Source organism: Pelodiscus sinensis, chromosome 5, assembly GCF_052426305.1.
Source record: "Pelodiscus sinensis isolate ZL-2025 chromosome 5, ASM5242630v1, whole genome shotgun sequence".
Lineage (NCBI taxonomy): Eukaryota > Metazoa > Chordata > Testudines > Trionychidae > Pelodiscus > Pelodiscus sinensis.
In genome coordinates, this window is record NC_143056.1 from 128,017,815 (window position 1) to 128,044,304 (window position 26,490).

General features: G+C 53.8%; 2 protein-coding genes across 6 annotated transcripts in view; both read left to right on the forward strand.

Annotated features, from left to right (window-relative positions):
• Window positions 1–9,580, forward strand: part of LOC102449608 (glycine N-acyltransferase-like protein 3) — a 73,751-nt gene extending 64,171 nt beyond the window's left edge. The window contains exons 2-7 of one of the 5 annotated variants that reach the window (XM_075928534.2): window positions 4,077–4,135; window positions 4,698–4,830; window positions 6,013–6,120; window positions 6,428–6,548; window positions 6,760–6,880; window positions 8,310–9,580. In XM_075928534.2, the coding sequence (XP_075784649.2) occupies window positions 4,753–4,830; window positions 6,013–6,120; window positions 6,428–6,548; window positions 6,760–6,880; window positions 8,310–8,763 (882 nt within the window). In that variant the 5' untranslated portion in view covers window positions 4,077–4,135; window positions 4,698–4,752 and the 3' untranslated portion in view covers window positions 8,764–9,580. Of the gene's footprint in view, window positions 1–4,005; window positions 4,136–4,697; window positions 4,831–6,012; window positions 6,121–6,427; window positions 6,549–6,759; window positions 6,881–8,309 lie in introns of those variants that run through there. The other 4 variants (XM_089778765.1, XM_075928535.2, XM_089778766.1 and 1 more) reach the window with 4 other exon arrangements.
• Window positions 9,581–12,101: 2,521 nt separating this feature from the next.
• On the forward strand, window positions 12,102–25,426 carry LOC142829276 (glycine N-acyltransferase-like protein 3). Its single transcript, XM_089778769.1, has 5 exons — window positions 12,102–14,887; window positions 17,921–18,028; window positions 18,381–18,504; window positions 18,848–18,968; window positions 24,372–25,426. The coding sequence occupies exons 1-5, from the start codon at window positions 14,810–14,812 to the stop codon at window positions 24,823–24,825; spliced, it is 885 nt and encodes a 294-aa protein (XP_089634895.1). The 5' UTR covers window positions 12,102–14,809; the 3' UTR covers window positions 24,826–25,426.
• The last annotated feature ends 1,064 nt before the right edge of the window (window positions 25,427–26,490 follow it).

Here is a 26,490-nt window from a genome sequence, read left to right on the forward strand (position 1 = left end):
CTGCCTAGAGCAGGGGGCTGGACTTGATGACCTCCTGAGGTCTTTTCCTGCTCTATGATTCTATGAACCACACGATGAGCAAACCCCACAGGATTTTGAGCACTACAGGGATCTTTAGCTTGGGTACAAGAAGCGTTGTTACAGAGCGAATGGGGAAGCCAAAACACCCCTTGAGGAAAACTGAGCAAAAGAGAAAGAGAGAGAAGCAACCAGCTTAACAATGAAAGTTATTTATTTCTGAGTAGTGAATAGATATCAAACAGTTACAGTATTAAATCTCAATTGAAACTGATCACAATTGTTAGGTAACCATATAACAGTTTAGACAGGGCAGGGTCAGGAGGCTATGCTTAGAGAGGTAGTTGATGGGGGAGAGAGAGAGAGAGAGAGAGAGAGCTCACCACTCCGTGGAGCTTGCACTGATCGGGGTTCCCAGCTGATGATGGTAGCTGGGGATCCAGAGGGCAGGAGACAAGCAGAGAAGAGCCCCCAGCATGATCAGACAGGAGATGAAGAAGTCTCAATGGGACTGATGCAGTTTAAATCCAGGATCAGAACAATTTTTCTTGGAGCAAGGATAGGAGTTTTATAGGGATAGGACAATAGTTCAAAGAGGAAGAGGAGGGACAATAGAAACTGGTCATCCCTCGTTATGGGTGATGTTCCCTGAAGGAGCTCACAATGAAACTAGGCAGTTTCAGTATTTGGGATGTCAATAGGATCATTACTAGAATTGGTCTGATAATGACTAATTTGGGTGTGAGTAGGCCGAGGTTCATTAGCATCTGGAGAAGAGATTTCCCATCAGGCAGTGCTTCTCTGCTTTCAGTATCCCATAGTTCACTGCGGTTCCTGCAGTGGAAGAGCTGATCTCCATTCTGTATGCTAATCGGTTCTATCTTCAATGCAGATGAGGTTGGGGTGTTTCCTTAATTAGTTGAGGTGTGTCTTCCCTGGCCTTTTCATTGCTTTGTCTGATTCTAGCAAAGGCTTAGGGGAAGGGGGGAGGATGGTTTTCCATGAATGTCACTCCCTGGCTCCCAAGAGCACAGGGCTGGTAGGTAAAACCTGCTCTCTACCTGCTACTTCGCATGGAAGATTGAGCATTGGCAGTAAACCGGGCACTTCAGGTGTGTCTACGGTGCACACAGCACGTCCAAATCAGTGAAATCCAGATCTTCGGTGCCAACCACATACCATTTATTGGCACTGACGTCTCTGGCACAGTCAAATTCCATTCCCGGTATGTCAGCGCCGTCGGCACCAACAAGTTCCGCTCAAGCCAAACCAGCACCAATGCCAAGGGCGGCACCGACCGCTCACCATCTTGTTCCTCCTATAATTATCGGGAACCATACAAGAACTGTACGTGCTATAGAACTCATTTGCCATACCACGGCTCCTATCATTGCTCGTCCAGATCACTTCCTAGATCTAGGACACACGATTCCTCTGTGAGATACTCACCGGTGACTGACCCGCCCTGTTCCCGACGTGACTCAAGGTCCCCGCTCCTCCACCCAGACTTACGTAAAGGAAGGGCAGCCCCTACTGGAGGAAACACACCAGCCTGAGATATCGCCTACTGATCCATCGTCATCCTGACCGGACGAGGTGGTTATACCAGGGGATACCTCTCCCCCGATGATCTCAGGCAATTTAAAGAGCTTTTCAAAAGAGTAGCTCTCTCTCAGGAGATGCAGCTCACTGAAATCTAAGGGAAACACCACCGGCTATTCAAGAATCTCGAGACATCTCATTTTCCTAAACTGTCAATTCCCCTACATAAGGCCATATTGGAAGTCACCAATGAGTTGTGGCAGACCCCAGAATCAGTACTGCCTACAAACAAGAAGGCGGACAATAAATATTTTGTCCCCCCAAGGGATCAGAGTTCTTATTCATCCACCCGCTCCCCAACTCCTTGGTGGTTGATGCGGAACGACAAAGAGCATGGGTGGCACAAAATAGAGGCCAAACATCAGATAAAGATTCAAAGAGGCTGGATTTATTTGGAAGGAAGGTGTGTACATCATCAACACTTCTTCTTCCAATAGCCAACTATTTGGCACATTGATCTAAGCATATTTTCGACAACTGCTCAGAACTGACAACCCTCATGGAGTCTCTACCTGAATCTGAGACCCATTCTGAAGGCTATTGTTCAGGATGGTTACCCTGCCACCAGGACCAGCTTACAGATAGCAGCTGATGTAGCAGACACTGCAGCCAGGGCCACTGCCACTGCAGTTGTCATGTGAAGGGCCTCATTTCTCCAGGTTGCAGCAGGCATCAGAATCAGAATAACCGTCCGCAAAACCAACCCAATCCCAAGCAGCAGGATTGACTGCTTGGTTGGGAGCACTCAACCAGTCTGACCGGTTACCATCCCACTGTTTCACCATCACCTACGCCTATTTTACCAGCACTGGACAAACATTACCAGCGACAGATGGGTGCTAGAGATAATCAGAACCGGTTATGCCATGCCCTTCCTCTCTATCCCACCTACAACCCCCCCAAACCAGCCGAAATAAATCATCTGCTGTAGATCGGCGCGGTAGAATGAGTGCTGCATGAATTCAGAGGGAAAGGCTTCTATTCCCTTATTTCCTGATTCACAAAAAAACCGAGGGTTGGAGACCGATCTTGGATCTCAGGCAACTAAACAAATATCTTCAAAAACAGCATTTCAAAATGGTGACCCTTGCATGAGTTATCCCAGCCTTAGAGCAGAATGACTGGTTCGTTGCTCTCGACCTACAGGAGGCTTATTTCCCTGTTACGATCCACCCCGCATACAGGTGGTTTCTCAGGTTTGTTGTCAGCAAAAATCACTATCAATACAGGGTCCTTCCATTCGGACTTCGAGTGTTCACAATAGTGCTCTCAGTTATCAGTGCTCATCTGCAACTCAACGGGGTGATCATATTCCCCTACCTAGACGACTATCTTATAAAGGCCCGATCGCCTTCGCAGGTAGGCAGGGTGCGAACTTTCCAGTCTCTCGGACTAGTAGGGAATGAGGGCAAATCAATATTGCTCCCTACCCAGTACTTAGAGTTCATTGTGGCGAGGTTGGACTCCAAGGCAGAAAGAGCGTTTCTACCTGTGGTCAGGTTTCAGTCAATACCGCTGCTAATAGATACCTGTCGGGGCAATCACAGGGTTCGAGTACTCTTGGCCCTCAACCTCATGGGCCATATTGCCACAACTACATTCGTATATGAACACTTGTCTCCCCCATGTGTGCTGGGATCTGGGGGACCCTGCCCTCTAGGGGGTGTCTGATCTACTTTCCCTGCCCCCAGTGTGAGCCAGCATCCAGGGAAGCCTTGTGATGCTGGCAGGGAGCAGAGCGCAGACCAGATGCGCCTAAATCACACCACTAGAGTAGGGTGAGGAGCTGAGAACAGGCAGGCTCGGTGCATGGCACAGGCTCTTGAGTACTGGTCAGATGAGGGGGGCTGGGAGCACCCACTGAGGTGTATGCAGCTATTGTCCCAAGCTGCATCATCGACATGGGTGCACTCCTGCGGATGCCAACCCACCGAGATCCATGGACCCGTCACGCTGCTCAGGGGCCCCGTACTTGCAGGATTGTCCCAGGCCAGGGATCTGGAGACAGCAAAGCGGCTGCTGAATGATTTCATACAATACGCCAGCTGAGCACCAGGTTAGCTACTGTTACGATAGCGAAGGCTTCTGTTTAAGAGAGACAGAGTGAGGCAGGAGCTGCCATGGGAGAGCCCAGAGCTGAGATCGCCGGGGACGTGGGTCAGGATTCAAGAGGAGCCAGCTGAGCTGGTCGCCTGCGCCCCACTCCTGGCCGTACTCACGTCTCCTCAAAATTCCTTTCCACCGGCCCCAGGAAATCACCTCTCCCCCTCTGCCCATGGAAGGAGCCTGACCCTGCCTTGCTACGGCAGGGACGTGACTGTCCCAGCTCGCAGCCAGGCACAGACTCTGTTAATGGTTCATTTGCTGAGGGATAAAATGTTACAACAGCCCCCGAGAGAGAGACCAGCAGGGACAGAACCAGCTGCTGTCCAGCAGGAACCTCTCTGCCTCACCAGCTCTCTGTATCTCCAACTTCTTTGGGGCTGCACCTTATCCCAGTGCTGAGACTGCCCAGGTGAGTGGGAGCTACTGGGGCCACCCTAGGCCTGCCTAGTCCTGCCCTGGGGCCACACAGGACGTATTATTGTTGTAGGGTCTATGGTGAGCAGGGCGCTGAACCCAGACTGGTGCGTTATGGGAGGGTCCTGACCCAGACAAACACAGCTCGAAAAAGTGGGGGAAATAGTGGGAAGGTTTGTTCTCTCTTCAAAGGGAATTGTCCAGTCGAGGTGCTGACCCACCACTGCTTGGGTCTGGGAACGTCCAAGAGACACTTGTGCAAATTCCCATGAAAAGGGATTTTTAAAGTGAAAAGCTCCAGGATTAACTGCAGGGAAGTTCTGATCCGTAGGGGAGAGGAAAACCCTCAGGAAATGCGGCTCTGAGAAAACAGCCATTGGTGGAATAGTGTGAACAACACCCAGGCACAGGAGCTGCATCCGCCTGGTTTGTTACAGAGGGGTCAGCCAATAGGATTTGCTATTTTGGCAGGTCTGGGAGGCTGCAGACACCCTGTGAGTCTCCAGGGAGGTGGGAGCAGGGAGGTTGCAGGGAACTAATGTGTCTCTGCCCCCCAGGGCGTCCCCTGCGCAGTCATTGCTGGAAGCTGCCGAGGGCCCGTCCCCACCGGAGATGCTGCTCCTGAGCTGCTCCTCCAAGCTGCGGCTGCTGGAGGGGACATTGCGGAGGAGCCTGCCGGAGACTCTGCTGGTGAAATGAACCTGCCTTCCCCCCACGCGGCACCTCCTGGGATAGTCATGGGAGTGGGGCAGAAAGTTCTCTCTTGCCAGGGATGGGGCAGGGATTGGCTGGCTGCAGGCAGGACCCTCTCCCGCTCTGGCTGCTCTTTGATTACCCCATCCCCACCCACATCTCCTGTCTCCCAAAATCTAAAGCCAGAACCTATTTCTGCTGCTCACCCAGCATAGCCAGCGGGACCCCCCAGCCAATCATACGGAAGATTCTTGCCATATGAAGCAATCATTGCACAGGCAGATTCAGTGCCAAACACTTAGCAAGCTGGTCACTCTGGCTCCCTTCATGACTCCAGGCCCTTCACATGGTTCAAATGTGTGTGAGTGCATAGGAGGGGTCACAGTCCATTTGTCCCCACGCTCACACACACTCAGGATCTCCTCTGCGATATAAGCCCAAGGGCCACACAGCAGGATCCGACCCAAAAATTAGGAAAGTAAACCCAGGGTGACTAGAAACAGCGTGGCCCATGTCCCCATCTCCCTTTTCCCTCCTTGTCCTTCAGCCAAACCCCTAGTGCCTTCCGCTGTCCCTCCCCACCCCTCACAGCCTCGTCTCCTCGCTGCTATTCACAATCCCCAGATCCCCCATCTCTGGCTCTCAGAACCTGGGACAACCTGCTTCCCTGGCCTTGGCCCACTGAAATCATTGTGAGGTGGCGGCTAATTTGCAGATTTTTTCCATCCAAGTGTAAAATAATTTCTATGTGCACTGAGGCATGTGGGAATGTCACCACCTGTAGGAAAAAAAAACCCTAGCCATGGGCTCCCTGCTAAACATCTAGGAAGCATTTGAATTACTCCTGTGGAGCTGCACAAATGCACATCTTACAGGGAACCCGGGTGGCGACCATCTTCACTAAAGGCAGCCTGTGGTGTCAGCCCCATAGGCAGTAATGGAAGACAACAGACATTTTTCAAAAGGGCAAAATCTCCCCCAATGTGCAGGGGCTCACGAGATGCTGAAACCCCTCAGTAAATATCGGGAGGCTCCTGACAGAGCTGTAAAAGCTGGAACTGCTGCCCTGCCTCTGGCTCCCAACACCTCCAAGTGGTGCTCGATCCTGCCATGAATGAAGAGGACTGGGCTTAATGCCTTCCAGTTCTGGGAGCGCAGGATTGTCTCTGTCTCTGACAGGTCCATGGTGCCGTGATGAACATAAACCGCAGGAACCTGGCTGGACACGAGGTGCTGATGGATTCATGGCCCGAATTCAAAGCTGTCCTTATCCGGCCACACAGAGAGGTGCAGCCCCACAGCCACCATCCTGCACCTGACCTGGGGGAACAGCATGGAATGGGACCTGGGGTGTTTCCTCTGTAGGGGGCCTAGAATGGGAGACAGGTTGGCTCAGGGAGGGGACAGGAATTTGATTTAGATCTTTACTCTTCTAGGGCCCTCACAGGGAAGGCTGGCTTGGGGGCTGGGATTGAGATTTGCAGCCCTTCACCTCTAAGGAACCGCGGAGAAGGGGCCAAGATTGCAAAGGGGGGCAGGCAGATCAGTTATTCCATAGGAGTTCCCCTTTTGGCTCCATGTCTCCCCCCGGCAGGTGGCATCGGATGACTCTGATTTCTACACCAACACGTATGCAGTGCACTACCGGGACCTGGGCGCCTGCCGGGCCCTGTTGGGCAGCGCCATCAACTGGGACCAGGCCTTCCGCATCCACGGTAACGTGGGGCCCACACCACCGGGGAGAGCCCCCCAGCTACTGAGCATCTGTCCTGTCCTGTTCCGAACCCCAAGCCTGGGGCAGGTGGATTTGGTAGCTCAGACCCCTGCCCCCTGTGCCAGGCTGGGCTCCCCACATGTATGGGCCCTTTTCTCATAACCATTCCCCTATGGGCCACATGGCTCACGGCCCATCACTGCCCCCTGCAGGGCTCCGTGACGGTGTGTACGAGGCCTCCAGGGACATCGCCCAGACCAAGGGAGCCAAGTTGGACGTGTACCGCTACTTCATGTACTTCCACCCTGATCCCAGCTCCATGCCTGAGATCCGGTCAGTAACTGCCTGCGCCGCAGGGCTCCATAGCCAGGCACTGGGGGAGGAGTGGAGCGTGGTGGAGCAGGGAGCAGGCTGAGAGGTGGGGGCATTGGCCCGCAGGCTACTTGGATGTTCAAGCTCTGTCAGGCTGCTCTCCATGAAGGGCCTGGAGCACTGGGGTTCTGTTGCCACCAGCAGAATCCCAGTGGGACTGGCGCTGAGCCCAGCCTCCCTCAGGGACCCGCAGGGACTGGGGAGTGTGGCCATGGGCTGGGACCACCCATTGGTGGCAAGATCCTTTCAGCACCTGCACAGGGCCCTGCCCTCTGCCAGGAAACCCAGAAGGCGCTGAGTGGCCACGCTCCTCACATCCCTGCACCACGTCTCACCTGGCCCAGGGTAGACAGGAGCCTGCCCTGCCCACAGCCTGTTCAGAACTTGGCTTTTCACCTGGACTCAAGGAGGGGCAGGTACCCGGGGGGTGATGTGGGCAGTGGGGGGGGGGGTCTCTCCCAAAAAGAGGAAGGAAGTGCTCAGTTCTAACAAGAAGGGACATTTGGCAGTGTTGCTGTCATGTGGGTATAAAGGGAAAGTCCCCACATCCTATTCCCCACCCCTGGCCCAATGGATATCCCATGTGCTGGGGCCAGATCAGAGCTGCCCCCCAGGAGAGAAAGACTCTGGTTCCCATTTCTATCCCCCAAGCAAGGTAGCTCCTCACCTCATCACTTGATTCTGTCTTTCCCCTCCCGAGTCCCACAAGTCTGGCCAGGTCTGAAACCGGCTTACAAATACCATCATGAGAATTCCGCACCGCTTGGGCGGGTGTGTGTGTGAAAGCCCAGTCTGACCAGCTGCCTCTCCCACAGGACATACTGGGGAAAAGCAGCCAATCAAAGCTGCTGTAGTAAGAGGCTCCGCAGTAGCATGACACCTTCTCATGGGAACAGAAATTGCTCAGTATCCCAGGGCAGTTCCTCTCCTTCCTTTTCCTCCCATTGTGAGTGATGGGACAGCACAGTGTGCCTGCTCCCCACATCTCTAGGCCAGCTGGCCTAGGAACAGCAGAGGGGAGCCAGCAGGTGCCCCCACAGGACAGGGAAGGGAGGAAGAACCCAGGAGGTGCCAAGGGGAGGCTGTGGGGTGGGCACAGGGCTGAGAGTTCCTGTACAGGGGCAGAACATCTGGGGCAGAATGATTAGCTGGGGGAGGGGTGGGGTATGCCCCTATGAGGAGGTAGGAGACGGGGTGGCTATCACCATAATAAATCATAGAGCACTAGCAGGGTTGGGGCCAGGGGAGATCAGCTCTCAGGGCACACTAGCAATGCAGCATCATATTTTTTTAAAGCCCCAAGATCATCAGGCCAGTCTCATCATTCTGGGGGTCTCAGTCCCCATCCCTGACCTGTGGGGCTCCGCCCTGCTGCTCTCTGTCCCCCTAGGCTGGACCCAGCTGTGAAGCTCTCATCCCTGGATGTCTCCCATGTCGACCTGCTGAATGAGACGTGGCGCTTTGGGGGGAACGAGAGGAGCAGGAAGTACCTGGCCAGCCTGATTCGCCAGTTCCCCAGTGCCTGCCTCCTGGATGCCACTGGCCGCCCTGTCAGCTGGTTGGCTTCAGATGCGTTTGGTGCCCTGAGGCATGCCTACACTCTGCCCCAGCACCGGGGGCGGGGCTACAACAGGGTGCTGAGTAACGTGATGGCCAAGCGGCTCCATTCACTAGGCTATCCCAGCTACGGCTATGTGGCTGTGGACAACTTCCACATGCAGAGGCTGCAGGAGCAAGGGGGCTTCCAGCGCCTGCCCAGCCTGTTCTACCTCATCCAATGTAACACAGCAGTGGACAGAGCCCCCACCCTACCCCCCAGGGCAGCGGGCGAGTCCCCAGCCTAGCGACCCAGAGCCCTTGACAAGAGAGGGGTGGGCAAGTCTGGGGATCATTGTTAGGCCAAGTGGAACCACTAACATCTCCCACCTCCAGCCTCAGGGCCTTGCCCCTCTCCCACAGCCCCACACCCAGCTTTACAGGGTCTGCCCAGCTCCATAGCCTGCCCTCCTTTGTGTGCCCCCGGACATACACAGCACCTCCCTATTCCACTTCCCCTGCAGGACACCCCAGCAACAGCTCAATGGTCTGCCAGCCAATCAAGCTAAGTATTCACCTGCACCTGCTCTGCTCTTCCTCCCCTGCATTCCCTGGGGCAGCCTGCTCGGTGTATTGCCTTGCTAACTTGCTAACTCCTCCATCATCCCTGTGTCACCCTCCCCTCACCCTGCCAGAGACCTCACCCGATTTCCTGCACCGCCCCTTCCCTCTCCACCCTCCAGTCACATCTCTTCCTGTAGCAGCCTCCTTGAGCGGTGAGTTCTGGCCATAACGCTTATAACAGAATCCATGTGGTTGTTCCCTCTGGATACCAGGCAGCCCCAAAGTGTGTCCTTATCAAGGACTCCCTCAGGGGACAGCCTGTCTCAGTAACTCAAGGGTTAAATTCCTCCCAGGGATGTTGATTATCCGCAAACCAAACTTCACAATCCCCCAGGACTCCTGAGCTGAGGTTCCACCCAAAAGGGTCCAGACCTGTTCAATTCAGCACCAGTCAGCCAAGACACCCACATTCCCTTATCCTCACCCACTGTCATTGGCTGCCAGCAGCAATCATTTTGTGCTTTGTCATCCCAGCTGCAATTAAACTGATTGTTGCAGACACTTTTGAGTGTTTCCTGGCCTTGCTCCCTGGCACGGCTGGGACCATGTATGTGAGGGGAGCACCGGAATCACAGCTAGGGCCACACAGCAGTTGACTGTTTATCCACCAGGTTTTGAAATGAATTTTCCCTATAAAGGGTTGCTTTGTTCCCAGAAAGTGTCGGCTTTCTGTCCCACCCCTGAAGGGCTGAAAGCCACAGTGATCTGGGGGCATAACATGGTCTGGAGACTGGTTTTAGCAGCAACAAGTGTTGTGTCAAATATCCAGGGCTTCCTTTTGAAAAATACACAAGGGGACCAGTTGGAGATGCCCCAGCTCTAGAATCACTCAACAGCTCAGCTGTGGGCACTTGAAGGGAAACACTTCCCAGCTCCCAAGCACTGGGTGTGTAAGACACAAGCAGAGCTGAGATGAAGGGGAGGGAGAAACCAGCACCCAGTGGGGGACCACGGCAGTGAGAACTCACCTGGCTCTAGTTACACAGTTAAGGAAACACCCAGACCTGCCCCTCAGTGTCCCCAGCTCTGCCCTTTGATTCACTTCCCTGCACACAACCATTAATCCGATGCCCCTTCAGTGCCAGCTGTTGCCTCATCCCAGAGCCTGGCATCAGGCTGGCCTGGGCCCTCCCCTTTGAGAGATGCCAGCTGGGCCACCCCCCCCCCCCCCCCCACCCAGCCCTGGTGATTGGGGCCTTGTTTGCGTAGGTTTAAGGAGGGCTGCCCAGGACTCCTCACCTGCTGCCCTTCTTGTCTCCTTTGGCAAAGGGCTCCCTTGGGAAGAGTTTTATGAATTTGCTCAATCTGCCCCCTGCCTCTGGCAGACCCACAGCCCTGGAATGAAAAGAAACCACGGGAACCCGGCTGGGGCGGGCACGAGGTGCAGGTGGATACATGGCCCCAGTTCCAAGCTGTTCTCACCATCGGCACAGAGAGGTGCTGCCCCTCAGCGGCCACACTGAACCTGTGGGGCCAGACTGGCTCAGGGAGTGGGGAGTGGGACACGAAGCCTTGTTCCCTCTCACCGGCCCCAGGACAGAGGCCAGGCTGAGTGGAGAGGGGATGACCAGGCAGATCCCTGATTCCATCAGCAGTTCTCCATTAGGTTCTGCTCCCACCCACCTCTGGCACATGGCAGTCCCACGGGATTGGCCCGGCCCCTGTGGCCTGCTCTCTGGCTGCTCAGGGACCCTGCAGACACAGGACTGCTCAGGCACAGGAGTGCGTTTGGAGCGGGGGGTTCCTGGCTTCCCCAACACCAGCTGTGTCATTTCAGAGGAACTGGGGGGCAAAGCTCCGTTTGCCATCCTGCAAATCCAGGCAAACTGAGCTGCAGAATAACTGGTGGGACAGCAATTTATGCCTCTGCCCAACTGCTGCCCAGGCCGAGCTCAGACAGACACCGGCCTCACTTCTTCCACCAGCCTCCTGCCCAAGGGAAAACGGCCACTTGGGACAGAGGTCCCTTCCCTGCCCAAAGCCTGTTCAGGGATTGGCTGCTCATTCCGGCCCCCAGCTCAGGCCATGGTCCCAGGCAGCGCTTTGGGAATGGGGAGAAGCTGTCGTGATGAAGCAAACACCCCCTCAGAGCGCCGTTGATCAGAGATATGACACAGCGCCACTCCCGCCTGCATTAGTGGGGCATGGCCCTGTGTCCACACCTCATGAAACAAGACAGTCGCCCAGGGCCAGAGTAGATGGGCTCTGAGCCCTATTCCCCACCCCCGAGCAAGCGTGTTCTTCCTCCTCTATCTGCCACCCTGCTCCCGGTGCCCTCAGGCTGGACCCCGTCAGGAGGCTCTTAGCCCTGGACGTCACCACACTGATCTGCTGAATGAGAGGTGGCCCTACAGAGGGACCAAGCAAAGAGGCGATACCTGGCCATCCTGCTCTGTCACTTCCCCAGTCTGCCTCCTGGCTACAAGCGGCCACTCCGTCAGCCGGAGTCTCATGGACCCCTTTGGTGCCATGGTTCACGGCTACACCCTGCCCCAGTACCGTGGGCGTGGCTACATGCAGGTTCTCTGCATCCGTTTCCCTTCACTGACCCAGCCTTATCTTTCAAACAGCCTAGCAACTTTAACAAAAGTCCCACCCGAAACAGCTCTATGCCAGCCACAACGCCCTGCGGCTCAGGGGTGGCACGGCCCCATAATAGTTAAATGTCCCTAAGGTCACCTCTGACCTTTGGCAGAAGTCTGAGAACGAGCTGTTCCTGGTGTGATGTCCTGCCCCGCTAACGGCATTTTTAATCTTATGTTTTGGGGACACTGTACCTGCAGGACAGGGAATACTTCAGGCTACACTTAACCTAGTAATCAATAAATAAATGCCATGAGTGAGAGTTTGTGGGGAGAGGGAGTTGGGAGGCAGGGGGAATAGGGCTGCAGGGGATTGACACTGCAGCACAAGGAGGAGTGTTACAGGGAGATCAGAAGCATTAGGGGGTTCAGATGAGGAAGTTGAGTATTGGGAGGGGTGATACGATGGTGGCAGCGAGGGGGGGGAGTATCATGCACATTCTCTCTTCCAATACAATTGCAAAGGCCTGCTCCTTTTGAGAGTGCTGGATGCTCCCCTTAGAATCCCGCTCCTCTACCTCAAGTGGTCTCTGAGTCCCTCTCCTCGCCCCTGTGCAGGTGCCGGGATTTGGAGGTCCTGGCACATTATAGTGTTTTCTGACCCCTTGTCTTGTTTCCCCTCAAGAGTCCTGGGATCTGGGGGATGTTGCCTCTCTGGGGGGTTGTGACAGCAAGTTCAGGGTCCCCCTGATCATGAAGCCCCGTAGCAGCGAGAACAGACTCTGCCAGCCAGTACAATAGAGTGTTTATTGCTTTTCCAGGATACTGCTCAGCCTAGATGTGATGTGGCTACAGGAGTCCTGGCCAGGATGCCTCAGACCCCTAGAGATGGGATGCCTTGGCCCTGAGACTCCCAGCCCCCTCCATAGTCTCTCTCCTTCATGATTCCAGCCAGAAACTGCCCCTTCCCCCAACACTCACTGCCTTTGTTCCATCCCTTCCTTTCATTGGTAGAACCAGTTCGGTCACTGCCATGGGGGCCCTCAAGACACCCCCCTCGCTGGACAGTGCTTACAGACAGAGGCCAGTAGGGGTCATCCACAGCCCTCTGGCCAAACACAGCAACCACCATGGTACTGACACTACATCACAGGGGTATCTGACCTACTATCCCTGTGCCCAGAGAAAGCCAACATCCAGGGAAGCCCTGTCCCGCTGGCAGGGAGCAGAATTGAGCCATCCTGGGAGCATGCACCAGGCTTTACACACACACCATCAATAACCACTGTGTTTTGGGGCCATGAACCAGCCACACACACCAGAGATCACACAGCACCAGCATTCTCTTCACTCCACTGGAGCCAAGGGTGCGGGGGAGCAGCAATGCCCCAGGACGCCCACAACACACCCACGCACATTCCGCCAGGGAACTGCACTGAACAGGGGCTCCCGAGGCTGGCCTGGCAGATGGACACTAAGGGCTGGTCGACAGGACAGAGTTACTGAGCCAGTGAAAATCCCCCCTCTGGAAGGATGTGGTTACGCTGAGCTAAGCCCCGTGCAGACAGCGCTAGGAGGGCAGAACTGGGGCTGCAGCATTTTCAGCGTAGACACGGCCCCAGCCTGCTCCACCCACAGCTGCTCAGTTTCACCACCCTCAGCGTCTCCCCCGTCGGGTGCACGATGCCGCCATCTCCAACAAAACTGACATTGACCTCTTCTGTGGGCTCACCTGCCTCCTGACAGTCCCTGGCCAGACCCACTGCCCCAACAAAGAGGCAACCTGGGTCTCACAGGCCAGCTGGGCACCTTTCCTTAGATCGCACACAGAGCAGGAAATGGGGCTTTACCCCTCCCCTGTTCCGTAAGCCGCACCTAACACACTCAGGGCAGATGGAGCCCAGGGCTTTGGGCAGGGGTAGAGTTCAGGCCCATGGGCCAGCACCACGCCATAGCTGCTCGTAGCAATGCTGCTAGTACCCCTGTGAGATCCTGGCCACAGCATGGTGAAAATAGGCCCTGAGCATCCCAGGGCACACATGCCTTGGGACAGGGCTGGAAAGGACACAGAGCAGAGGGACAGTCAAAGCCAAAGAGAGGGCCCAGACTGGGGCTTCCAGTGCAACTCAGAGTCAAATAATAGAGACAGAGTTAGGCAGGAGCTGCCATGAGTGAGCCGTGAGCTGGGACAGCCGGGGATGTGAGTCAGGACAGAACAGGACCAGTTGAGCTGGTTGCCTGAACCCCACTCCTGGCCGTGCTTGTGTCTCCCCAACATTCTTCTCCACCGACCCCAGGAAATCACCTCGCCCCCCTCTACCCATGGAAGGAGCCTGACCCTGCCTTGCTACTGCAGGGACATGACTGGCCCAGCTCCCAGCCAGACACAGACTCTGTTAATGAGTCATTCGCTCAGGGATAAAAGGCTGGAACAGCCCCCGAGGGAGGTATCGAGGGATCCGTAAGGACACAACCAGCTGTTGTCCAGCAGGGACCTCACTGCCCCACGAGCTCCCTGTCCCTCCAACTTCTTTGGGGTTGCACCGTATCCCACCGCTGAGACAGCCCAGTGAGTGGGAGCTACTGGGGCCACCCCAGGCCTGCACAGACCTGCCCTGGAATGGCTGGGGCCACAGAGAGACAGACGGGACATATTATTATTGTAGGGTCTCTGGGGAGCAGGGCGCTGCACCCAGGCAAGAGTGTTATTGCAGAGTCTTGACTCTCACTAAGACAGCTTAACAAAATTGTGTGAAAAAAGTATAAAGATTTCTATGCCTCTCAGACGAGAAATCTGTCACTTGAGGGCCTCACCCACTGCTGTTTGGGTCTGGGAACATCCAAGCAACACTTGTGCAAATTCTCATGAAAAATTATTTTTCAAGAGAAAAACTCAAGTCAAGTCACAGGCAAAGCTGCCATGAGATTACAAGTATTGGTACCCTGGTGTGAACAACTCCCATGGTTATTGGGTTTGTTATTGTAGGGTCTCATGATCACAGGGCTACAGCCAGACTGGTTTGTTATTCTACTGTCACCTCATAGAGTTTGCTATTTTGGCAGGGCTGGGAGGCTGCAGACACTCTGCATTTCTCCCGGGAGGCGGGGTCAATGAGGATCGTAGGGAATTGATGGGTCTCTACCCCACAGGGTGTACCCTGCTCTGTGATTGCTGGAAGCTGCCCAGGACCCATTCCCACCACCGGAAATGCTGATCCTGAGCTGCTCCTCCAAGCTTCAGCTGCTGGAGGAGACACTAAGGAGGGGCCTGCCTGAGACACTGCTGGTGACTGGATCTGTCTTTCACCCCCATGTGCCACTTCCTGAGACAGGGATGGGAGTGGGGAAGAAAGTTCCCTCCCCAGGGATGGGGTGGGGATTGGCTGGCTGTGCACATGTAACCCTGCTCCCGGGAGCAGCTGGCAGACAGAAGGGCCCAGTTCAGTATCAAGGGGGGGGGGGGTTCCTTCAGCAATGTGATCAGTTGGCTCAAGCCCCCACCCAGCAAACTGGGAAAATTTCAACCTACCCAGTGGGCACCTTTAAAGGCAATTCTTCCCCTCTCGCAAGCACTTTGTCGGAGATAGAAACAGTCTGTTCAATGACAGTAATCTAGCAGATACACACAAAACCAAGTAAACCTGTAAGTAGACACCACCGCAGAGTCCACAGGGAGAATCTTTTGCGTCAGGATGTTTAGTCCACATCTCGTACAGTGTGCTCTCCTCGCTCTTCACAGCCCCCACTCACGGCTCTGGCCAGTCAGGGCAGACCCAGAGTCCACAGGTACATCTCCATGATGTCTCCCCTTGTTGAGCACGTGGCAATGTCGGCCACTGCTGCCCCTGTCGGCCACCTGCCACTGCTCCCACCAGCCACTGCACCTGTCCCCTGCCACTGCTCCCACTGACAGTCGGCCAACTGCTCCCACCAGTTGCTGCGCCGGCCGCCTGCTGCTGCTCCCGCAGGCCACTCCATCCGCCTCCTCCCGCTGCTTGAATGGGCCGTTCCTGCCAGCTGCTCCCACCATCCGCTCCCGCCAGCTGCCTTCTGGTGTCTGTTCTAGCTCCATCATTGGAACGGGAGGAGACTTGACTGAGTTTTGGCAGAGGAAGGCTTGTCCATTCCAGATTCTGTGCACTGACAGATTCTCTCTCCTTTGAACACAGTTAAACACAGCCTGACTTTTCTCTGTCCCCCCAATAACTGCCTGCATTAGTGGTCATATCTTAGGGTACGTCTAGACTACAGGCTTTTGTCGACAGAAGTTTTGTTGACAAAGAGCGTCTAGACTACATTCAGTTCTGTCGACAAAGCAAGCTGCTTTGTCGACATGGCAGTGTAGACGCAAAGGACAGTTTAGATGCAATAATGCCTTCTATCGACAGAACTCTGTCGACAAAAGGTGTTATTCCTCGTAAAATGAGGTTTACCAGCGTCGACAAAACTGCTGAGTTCTGTCGACGTTATGTCGACAGAACTCAGCGGTAGTGTAGACACAGGTTTAGTTTTGTCGACAAAACCCTGTAGTCTAGACACACCCTTACAGTTCCTGCATTTAAAGTTAACACAGTTGTGACCCCACACCATCCATTGGTTACAATGGGCAACACGCCATTCTAACTGTTGAATACCTAGCAGGCCTAAGCAAACTGAGTGAACATAACCCCATCCTGGATTCCTATCCCATTCCAGCTATCTGTATGGAACTACTGATTCAGACCCTGCTTGCAGACAGCACCTTCCCCCCCATGTTCTGGCTTCTCTCTCGGCCACCCCATCCCCACCCACATCTCCTGTCTCCCAAACTCCAAACACAGCATCAATTCCTGCTGCTCAACCAGTACAGCCAGGGGGACCCCCCAGCAAATCAAAGGGCAGGTTGGCTCCATATCAACCAATTACAGCACAGGAGGACTCTGTGAGCCAATCACTGCACAGGGAGGCTCTGTGCCAGGCAATCAGGGAGCTGGGTTGCTCTGGCTCCCTCCATGTCCCTGTGCAGTCACATGGCTCCAGTGTGTGAGAGCGGTCACAGTGCATTGGTCCCCGCAATACACATACACACAGGGTCTCCACTGCGATACAAGCCCATTGGCTTCTAGGCAGGGTCAAACACGAAAAGTGAGAGAGTAGATCCAGGGTGGTTAGAAACAGGCCCAGCGCACGTCCATCATTCTCCTTTCCTCCTCCCTGACCTTCACCCTAACCGCTTGTGCATGCCACATCCTCCATACCCAGCCTCTACACTGTTCTCCTTGCTGCTACTTCCTTTCCCCAGAACAACCCATCTGTAGCTCACAGAGCTGTGGGCAGCCAGCTTCCCTGGCCTTGGACCACTGAATCCATTGTGAGGTGGTTACCAATGTCCCCTCTAATCTTTTCCATCCAAGTGCAGATTTTTTTCATCCATGTGAGAAATAATTTATTGATGTGCACTGCGGCATGTACAAATGTGCACCACCCATACAAACAAAATACCAAGCTGAAGGTGCTCTGATCATCAGAAGGGCATCATTTGTAGCTCTCCTGAGAGGCCTCACAGGTGCACAGTGAACTGGGAACCCTATGAGGAGACCATGTTGACTAAGTGAAACCTGTGGTGCCAGACCCTTGGGCAGGAATGGGAGGTGGAGGTCATTTTGCAGAAGGTCTAAAATCTCCCACAATGTGCAAGGGATCCCAAAACCCCTCAGTAAACATCAGGGCTGCGTCTAGACTGGCAAGTTTTTCCCGCAAAAGCAACTGCTTTTGCGGGAAAAACTTGCCAGCTGTCTACATTTGCCACTTGAATTTGCCCAAGAACACTGACGATCTAATGTATGATCATCAGTGTTCTTGCGCAAATACAATGACTCTCACATTCGGGAAAAGACCCTCTTGCACAAATGCTTTTGCGCAAGAGGGCCAGTGTAGATAACTGAGAACCATTTTGCGCAAAAAAGCCCCGATGGCGAAAATGGCAATCGGGGCTTTCTTGCGCAAAATCGCGTCCAGATTGGCACGGATGCTTTTCCGTAAAAAGTGCTTTTGCGCAAAAGCGCTCGTGCCAATGTAGACGCTCTTTTCCACAAATGATTTTCCGTTAAAAGCATTTGCGGAAAATCATGCCAGTCTAGACGTAGCCCGGGAGTCTCCCAACAGAGCTGGGAAAACTGGAACTGCTGCTGGAAATGCTGCCCCTCCCCCAGCTCTGATTCCCAACACCTCCATGTGCTGGTGGTGCTTGATCATACCAGAGGGCAGGGGACGGGACTGGATGACTTCCCGTGGGGCCTTCCAATTGCTGTAGGAGCCTAGGAGACTCTGTCTCTGGCAGGTCCACGGTGCTGTGATGAACATAAACCGCGGGAACCCGGCTGGGCAGGAGGTGCTGGTGGATTCGTGGCCTGAGTTCAAAGTCGTCCTCACTCGGCCTCACAGAGAGGTGCCAACTCGCAGCCACCAAGATGATCCGTTGCCCGAGGGCTCAGTCCAAGGAAGGGGGAACGGCCTGTGGAATGGGACCCAGGGCATTTCCTCTCTAGGGGAGCTGTAGAGACTTAGGTTGGCTCAGGGAGGGAAGAGGGATTGAGATTTAGGCCCTTCTTCTTCGGCGCCCCACAGGGGAGAGGCTGGCTTGGGGACTGGGACTGGGACATGCAGCTCTTCACCGCTAGGAGACCCCAGACTGGGGTCGAGTTTGCACAGTGGTTCAGCAGTGATAGAGTGTGGTGAGGGGGCAGCTGATCAGTCATTGCATTGGCAGTTCCCCACCTGACTCCATGTCTCCCCGGCAGGTGGCATCGGACGACTCTGATTTTTGCACCAACACGTATGCAGTGCACTACCGGGACCTGGGCGCCTGCCGCACCCTGCTGGGCAGTGCTGTCAACTGGGACCAGGCCTTCCGCATCCACGGGCGCACAGAACTGGGGAGAGCCCCCCCAACAACTGAGTATCTGTGCTGTCCTGTTCCCAACCCCAGGATCTTGCCAGCCCCAAACCCTCTGTTCCCCAAAAATTCTAAGGATGTTCCCAAGAGCAATATGGGGGGCTGGCGTACATGGGGTAGCCCCTTGCCAGATATGGGCTCAGATTGGTTCAGCTGACCACATCCCCTTCCCTGAGGCCTGGGGCAGGTGGGTTTAGAAGTTCAGACTCCTGCCCCCTGTGCCAGGCTGGACGTCCCACATACATGGGCCCTTTTCTCATCACCCTTCACTCCCTGTCCCTATGGCTCACGGCCAATCACTGCCCCCTGCAGGGCTCCGTGACGGGCTCTATGAGGCCTCCAGAGACATTGCCACGACCAGAGGGGCCAAGCTGGACGTGCTCCGCTACTTCACCTACTTCCACTCGGATCCCAGCTCCATGCCCAAGATCAAGTCAGTGTCTGCCTGCGTCGCAGGGCCCCATACCGAGGAGAGGAGGGGGGATGTTGGATCAGGAAACAGTCGGAGAGGCGGGGGCACTGGCCAGCATGGCATTGGGATGTCCAAACTCTGGCTGGCTGTTCCTCATGAAGAGCCTTGGGCCCTGGGGTCCTGTTGGTACCAACAGAAACCCAGTGGGACTGGTGCTGAGCCCATAGAATCATAGAACTGGAAGAGACCTCAGAAGGTCATCAAGTCCAGCCCCCTGCTCTAGGCAGGACCAATTCCAATTAAATCAAACCGGCCAGGGCTTTGTCAAGCCAAGACTTAAACACCTCTAGGGATGGAGACTCCGCTTCTTCCCTAGGTAACCCATTCCAGTGCTTCACCACCCTCCTAGTGAAATAGTTTTTCCTAATATCCAACCTGGACCTCTCCCACCACAACTTGAGACCATTGTTCCTTGTTCTGCCATCTGTCACTACTGAGAACAGCCTCTCTCCATCCTCTTTGGAACCTCCCTTCAGGAAGTTGAAGGCTGCTATCAAATCCCCCCTCACTCTTCACTTCTGCAGACTAAACAGACCCAACTCCCTCAGCCTCTTCTCATAGGTCATATGCTCCAGCCCCCTAATCATTTTGGTCCACTGGACCCTCTCCTATGTGTCCACATGCTTTTTGTAGTGGGGGACCCAGAACTGGAGACAATACTCCGTATGTGGCCTCACAAGAGCCGAATAAAGGGGAATAATGATGTCTCTGGATCTGTTGGCAATGTTCCTCTTAATGCAACCTAATATGCCATTAGCCTCCTTGGCTACAAGGGCACACTGTTGACTCATATCCAGCTTCTTATCCACTGTAACCCCCAGGTCCTTTTCTTCAGAACTACTACTTAGCTGGTTGGTCCCCAGCCTGTAACAATGCTTGGGATTCTTCCATCCCAAGTGCAGGACTCTGCACTTGTCCTTGCTGAACCTCATCAGATTTCTTGTGGCCTAATCCTCCAATTTGTCTAAGTCACTCTGGACCCTATCTCTGCCCTCAAGGGGTATGTCTACACTACCCCACTAGTTCGAACTAGCGGGGTAATGTAGGCATACCGCACTTGCAAATGAAGCCCGGGATTTGAATTTCCCGGGCTTCATTTGCATAAGCAGGAGCCGCCATTTTTAAAACCCCGCTGGTTCGAACCCCGTGCAGCGCGGCTACACGGGGTTCGAACCAGCGGGGTTTTAAAAATGGCGGCTCCCCGCTTATGCAAATGAAGCCCGGGAAATTCAAATCCCGGGCTTCATTTGCAAGTGCGGTATGCCTACATTACCCTCCTAGTTCAAACTAGGAGGGTAGTGTAGACATACCCAAGGGTATCTACCTCTCCCCCTAGCTTAGTGTCATCTGCAAACTTGCTGAGGGTACAATCCATCCCCTCATCCAGGCTATTAATAAAGATATTGAACCAAACCAGTCCTAGAACTGAACCTTGGGGCACTCCGCTAGAAACCGACTGCCATCCTGACATCGAGCCATTGATCACTACTTGCTGGACCAGTCCTTCTAGCCATCTTTCTATCCATCTTACCATCCATTTATCCAATCCATGTTCCCTTAACTTGCTGGCAAGAATACTGTGGGAGACCATATCAAAAGCTTTGCTAAAGTCAAGGTATATCACATCCACTGACTTTCCCATGTCCACAGAGCCAGTTACCTCGTCATAGAAGCTAATCAGATCTGGTCAGGCACGGCTTGCCTTTTGTGAACCCATGCTGACTATTCCTAATCACTTTCCTCTCCTCCAAGTGTCTCAAAATAGATTCCTTAAGGATCCTTTCCATGATTTTTCCAGGAACCGAAGTATGACTAACCGGCCTATAGTTCCCTGGATCGTCCTTCTTCCCTTTCTTAAAGATGGGCACTACATTTGCCTTTTTCCAATCCCGCGGGATTTCTCCCGATCTCCACGACTTTTCAAAGATAATGGCCAAAGGCTCCTCAATGACATTTGCCAGCTCCCTCAGTACTCTTGGATGCATTAAGTCCGGACCCATGGATTTGTATACATTTAGCTTTTCTAAATAGTTCCTAACCTGTTCTTTACCCACCAAGGGCTGTCCATCTTCATCCCATCTTACGTCACTTAGCACATTAGCCAGGGAGCCCACCTTGTCCGTGAATACAGAGGCAAAGAAAGCATTGAGTACTTCAGCTTTCCCCACAACATCTGTCACTAAGTAACCTTCTTCATCCAGTAGGGGCCACACACCCTCTCTGATCACCTTCTTCTTGTTAACATGACTGTAGAAACTTTTCTTGTTATCCTTCACATCCTTAGCCAGTCACAATTCCATTTGCGCTTTCGCTTTCCTGATAACCACCCAGCAATCTCGAGCTATACATTTAAACCCCTCCCTGGTCATTTGTTCAAGTTTCCACTTTTTGTAAGCTTCCTTTTTGTGCTTAAGCTCACCAAGGATTTCCCCTGTAAGCCAATCCGGTCTCCTACTATGTTTGCCTCTCTTGCTATGCATCTGGATGGTTTCTCTCTGTGCCTTCAATAAGGCTTCTTTAAAATACTGCCAGCTGTACTGGACTCCTTTCCCCTTCATGTTAGCATCCCAGGGGATTCTGCTCATGAGGTCTCTGAGGGAGTCAAAATCTGCTTTTTTGAAGTCCAACGTATGTATTTTACTACTCTCTTTTCTTCCTTTGGTCAGGATCCTGAAATCTACCATCTCGTGATCACTGCTTCCCAGGTTGTCACCCACCTCTATTCCCCTATTAGTTCCTCCCCGTTTGTGAGCAGAAGGTCAAGTTGCACACAGCCCCTGGTCAGATCCTTCAGCACTTGTACCAAGAAGTTATCCCCAACATTCTCCAAAAACTTCCTGGATTGCCTGTGTACTGCCATATTGGTTTCCCAATAGATGTCAGGGTGATTAAAGTCCCCTACAAGTACCAGGGCCTGCGATCTGGAAGCTTCTCTCAGTTGTCTGAAGAAAGCCTCATCTACCTCATCCACCTGATTCGGTGGCCTATAGCAGACACCAACCACAGCATCACTGCTGTTGTTTGCTCCTCTAAACTTAACCCATAGACTCTCAACAGATTTTTCTCCGTCTTTATACTGCAGTTCAGAGCAATCATAGTGTTCTCTTACATATAGTGCAACTCCTCCTCCTTTTCTCCCCTGCCTGTTCTTCCTGAACATTCTATACCCTTCCATGACAGCACTCCAGTCATGCGAGTCATCCCACCAAGTCTCTGTTATATCAATTAAATCATATTTCTTGGACTGGGCCAGGGCCTCCAGTTCTTCCTGTTTGTTGCCCAGGCTTCTCACATTAATGTACAAATACCTTAGATAACCAGTTGATTGCCCTATCTTTGCCATTCGAATCAGGGGTCCTCCTTTGTTGCTTGTTCCTCTTTTCATTTCTTTCCCAGTATCTGACTTTCCCACTCCCCTCAGGGTTTTGGTCACCGTCCCCCAACGAACCTAGTTTAAAGCTCTTCTCAGTAGACCTGCCCGCAAAGATACTCCTTCCTCTCTTGGTTAGGTGGATCCCATCTCTTCCTAACAATCTTTGTGCCTAGAACAGAGTCCCATGGTCGAAGAAACCAAAGCCCTCTCTGCAACACCACCTGCACAACCACGCATTTACTTCCTCAATTCGACGATCCCTGCCCAGTCCTTTCCCTTCAACAGGGAGGATGGACGAGAACACCACTTGTGCTCCGAATTCTTGGATCCTTCTTCCCAATGCTACATAATCTGCAGTAACCCGCAGAAGGTCATTCTTGGTTGTATCGTTAGTTCCCACATGAAGAAGCAGGAAGGGGTAGAGACCCGTAGGTTTGATCAGTTTGGTATGCCTCTCAGTCACATCCTGAATGCGAGCTCCTGGTAAGCAGCACGCCTCTCAAGGTTCCAGGTACGGACAGCAGATGGATGGCTCAGTCCCTCTTAGGAGGGAGTCCCCGACCACCACCACCCATCATCTTCTTTTGGGGTGGTGTTCGTGGAACCCCCATCCCTAGGACTATGCATCCCATGCCTTCCAGTGGATGGTGTTCCCTTGCGGTTCTTCCTTGTAAGGTCCCTTCCAAAGCATTCAGCACTGCAGAGCCTGTGGAGAGAGCCTGAAAGCGATGACATCCGCAGAGACAGGAGAGTGTAGCCTGAAAGCGATGACATCCGCAGAGACAGGAGAGTGTAGCCATGGGCTGGCACCACCCATGGGATGGGGAGATCCCTTCGGTGCCTACGCAGGACCTCTAACCTCTGCCAGGAGACCCAGATCCAAATGGCTTCTGTGCCACCAATAGGGCCCTGCCAGTGGCACCAGACACCCCTGCAATCAGTTATCAGCTTGGGCACTGAGTGGCCAAGCTCCCCCCATTCCAGCACCACATTTTGCCTGGCCCAGGTTAGAGAGGAGCCTTCCCCACCCTCAGCATATACAGAGCTTAGATTTTCACCTGGACCCAGGTTAAAGTACCCTGGAGGTGAATTGAGGAGTCGAGGGGAGTGTCTCTAAGAGGAGGAAGTGCGCCATTCTAACAAGAAGGGACATTGGGCAGCACTGCCAATAAGAGGGGAAAAGCTCCGTCCATGTCCCATTCCCCACCCCTGGGCCAGCAGATCTCCCTGTGCTCGGGCCAGATCAGAACTAACCCTGCAATTTCCATCCCCCAAAAAGGCAACCGCTCACCTCTCTATTTGGCTCTCTCATTAACCCCTCTGAAGTCCCCTAAGTCTGGCCTGTTCTAGAGCGCGATTTCCAAACGCCATCTTAGGAATTGCTCCCACCTGGCATTGGAGATGGGGCAGCCCAATGTGATTGGCTGCCTCTCCCACACAATGCCTTGCAGAAGAGCCAATGAAAGCTGCTACAGTAAGAGGTCCCTACTCCTCTCCTTCCTGCAGTAGCATGACACCTTCTCCTGGGAAGGGCAAGCAGAAATTGCTCAGCATCTCAGGCAGTTCCTCTCTCTCCATTCCTTCCCCTGCTGTGAGCAATGAGATAGCACAATGTGCCTGCTCCCCCCACCACTGGAACACCTAGTAAGGGCAGAGTGGAGGCCCCAGCAGCCCCCACAGGGAGGGGAGGAAAAACCCAGGAGATGCCAATGGAAGGCTGTGGGGATGGACACAGTGCTAAGGGTGCCTGTGCAGGGATAGAATGGATAGGGCAGAAAGTTAGCTGGCGAGAAGATGGGGGGTGGCTATCACCATAATAAATCATAGAGCACTGGCAGGGTTGGGGACAGGGGAGATCAGCTCTCAAGGGAGACCAGCAACACAGCATCGTATTTTTTTTAAAACTTCATAATCTTTGGGCCAGTCTCATCATTCTGGGGTTCCCATTCCTTATCCTTGGGGTTCTACACTGCTGTTCTCTGCCCCCCTAGGCTGGACCTGGCTGTGAGGCTCTCATCCCTGGATGCCTCCCATGTCAACCTGCTGAATGAAATGTGGCTCTTTGGGGGGAATGAGAAGAGCAGGAAATACCTGGCCAGCCTCATCTGCCACTTCCCCAGTGCCTGCCTCCTGGATGCCACCGGCCGTCCTGTCAGCTGGATGGCTTCAGATGCATTTGGTGCCCTGGGGCTCACCTACACTCTGACCCAGCACCGGGAGCGCGGCTACAGTACGGTGCTGACTAATGTGATGGCCAAGCGGCTCCATTCACTAGGCTACCCCAGCTACGGCAACGTGCTGGTGGAGAATTTCAACATGCAGAGGCTGGTGGAGCAACAGGGCTTCCAGCCCCAGCCCAGCCTGTGCTACTTCATCCTCCACAACACAGCACTGAACACAGACCCCACGCTAACCCCCAGGCCAGCAGGTGAGTCCCCAGCCTAGTGTCCCAGGGCAGCTCACATGGGAAGGGCAGACAAGTCTGGGGATCACTGTTAGGCCAAGTGGAATCACTAACATCTCCCACCTCCAGCCTCACAGACCTTTCCCCTCCCCCATAGCCCCATGCCCAGCTTTACAGGGTCTGTCCTACACTTCTGAACCCCATAACCTGCCCTCCTTGGTGGACCCTACTCTCCACCCCATACACACAGCACCCCCACTCCACTTCCCCTACACTGCTCCAGCTCGCTTCCTCTGCCAGACACCCCAGTAGTGACTCAATGATCTTGCAGCCAATCAAGCTAAGCGTCCACCTGCCCCTGCATCTGCTCTGCTCCTTCTCCCCTGCTTCCCTCGGGGCAACTTCCTCTGTGTATTGCCACTCTAACCCCTCCATCTGCAATGTGTCATCCTCTCCCCAAACTGCCAGAGACATCACCCCGATCTCCCTCTCACCCTGTCCCTCTCCACCCCCCGTCACATCTCTGCCCCGGTCAGCCTGCTCTCCTCAGCTCATTTCCCTTCTCCTGGACCGGACAAACAGCAGCTTTAAACAGGGAGGCAGGAGCTGTACAATTGGCCTCCTTAAGTGGTGAGTTCTGGCCATAACGCTTCTAACACGGGATCCATGTGGTTGTTCACCCTTGATAGCAGCCAGCCCAAGGGAGTTTCCTTATCAAGGACTCCCTCAGGGGACAGCCTGTCTGAGTAACTCAAGGGTTAAATTCCTCCCAGAGATGTTGATTATCCTCAAATCAAACGTCACAATCCCCCAGGATTCCTGACCTGAGGTTACACCCCAAAGCGACCCAGACTTGTTATAATCAGCACCACCAAGTCAAGGCACCCAAATCCCCTTTACTCCGCCCACTGTCATTGGCTGATAGCAGGAACCATTTTGTGCTTTGTGATCCAAGTTGCAATTAAACTGATTATTGCAGACAGCTCTGAGTGTTTCTCTGCCTTGCTCCCTGGCATGGCTGGAACCATGTGGGCAAGGGGGTGGCAGAATCACAGCTAGGGCCACACAACAGTTTCCCATTTATCCACCAGCTTTTCAAATAAAATTGTCCCTAAAAGGGGCTTTTTGTTCCCAGAAAGTGTCAGCTTTGTGTCCCACCACTGAAGAGATGAAAGCCACAGTGGCCTGGAGGGGTGACCTGGTCTGCGGTTTGGTGTCTGCAGCAACAAGTGTTAGGTCAAATATCCAGGGCTTCCTTTTGAAAAGTACCCAAGGGGACAAGTTGAAGCTGCCCCACCTCATTTCTAGCTATGCCCTTTGATCATTCCACACATCCCCTCCCACACACAACCATTAAACCACTGCTCAGGTCGGGGCTCACCTGATGCAGGCTTCCTTTTGTGAGACCAATGCCACAGTGGATCAGTTTGGCCTCCTCAAGTCCCCGCACAGCAGGCTCAGCCTCGACAGCTATGTTCCTTTTCAGAGCTCCCACTGCTCAAGGCCTCGCACCACCAACACATGGTTCCAGGACAGAGTGTATGAGAGACATTGCCCGGGTGGGAGGGGGCAGTTTGAGTCATCCAACAACTTCACTTTCCTCCTCCCACATCCCACCACTAGGGTTACCAGGTAGACCCCCTGCAAAATACCGGGCACACTCGATCTTGGGTTGGGGGAGGAGGGGCTGGCCAGGAGGAAGGGGG

Coding starts and splice junctions, on each gene's coding strand:
- LOC142829276 (XM_089778769.1), top strand. CDS start 14,810: ATGCTGATCCTGAGCTGCTCCTCCAAGCTTCAGCTGCTGGAGGAGACA. Junction 14,888..17,920: donor GCCTGCCTGAGACACTGCTG/GTGACTGGATCT, acceptor TGTCTCTGGCAG/GTCCACGGTGCTGTGATGAA. Junction 18,029..18,380: donor TCACTCGGCCTCACAGAGAG/GTGCCAACTCGC, acceptor TCTCCCCGGCAG/GTGGCATCGGACGACTCTGA.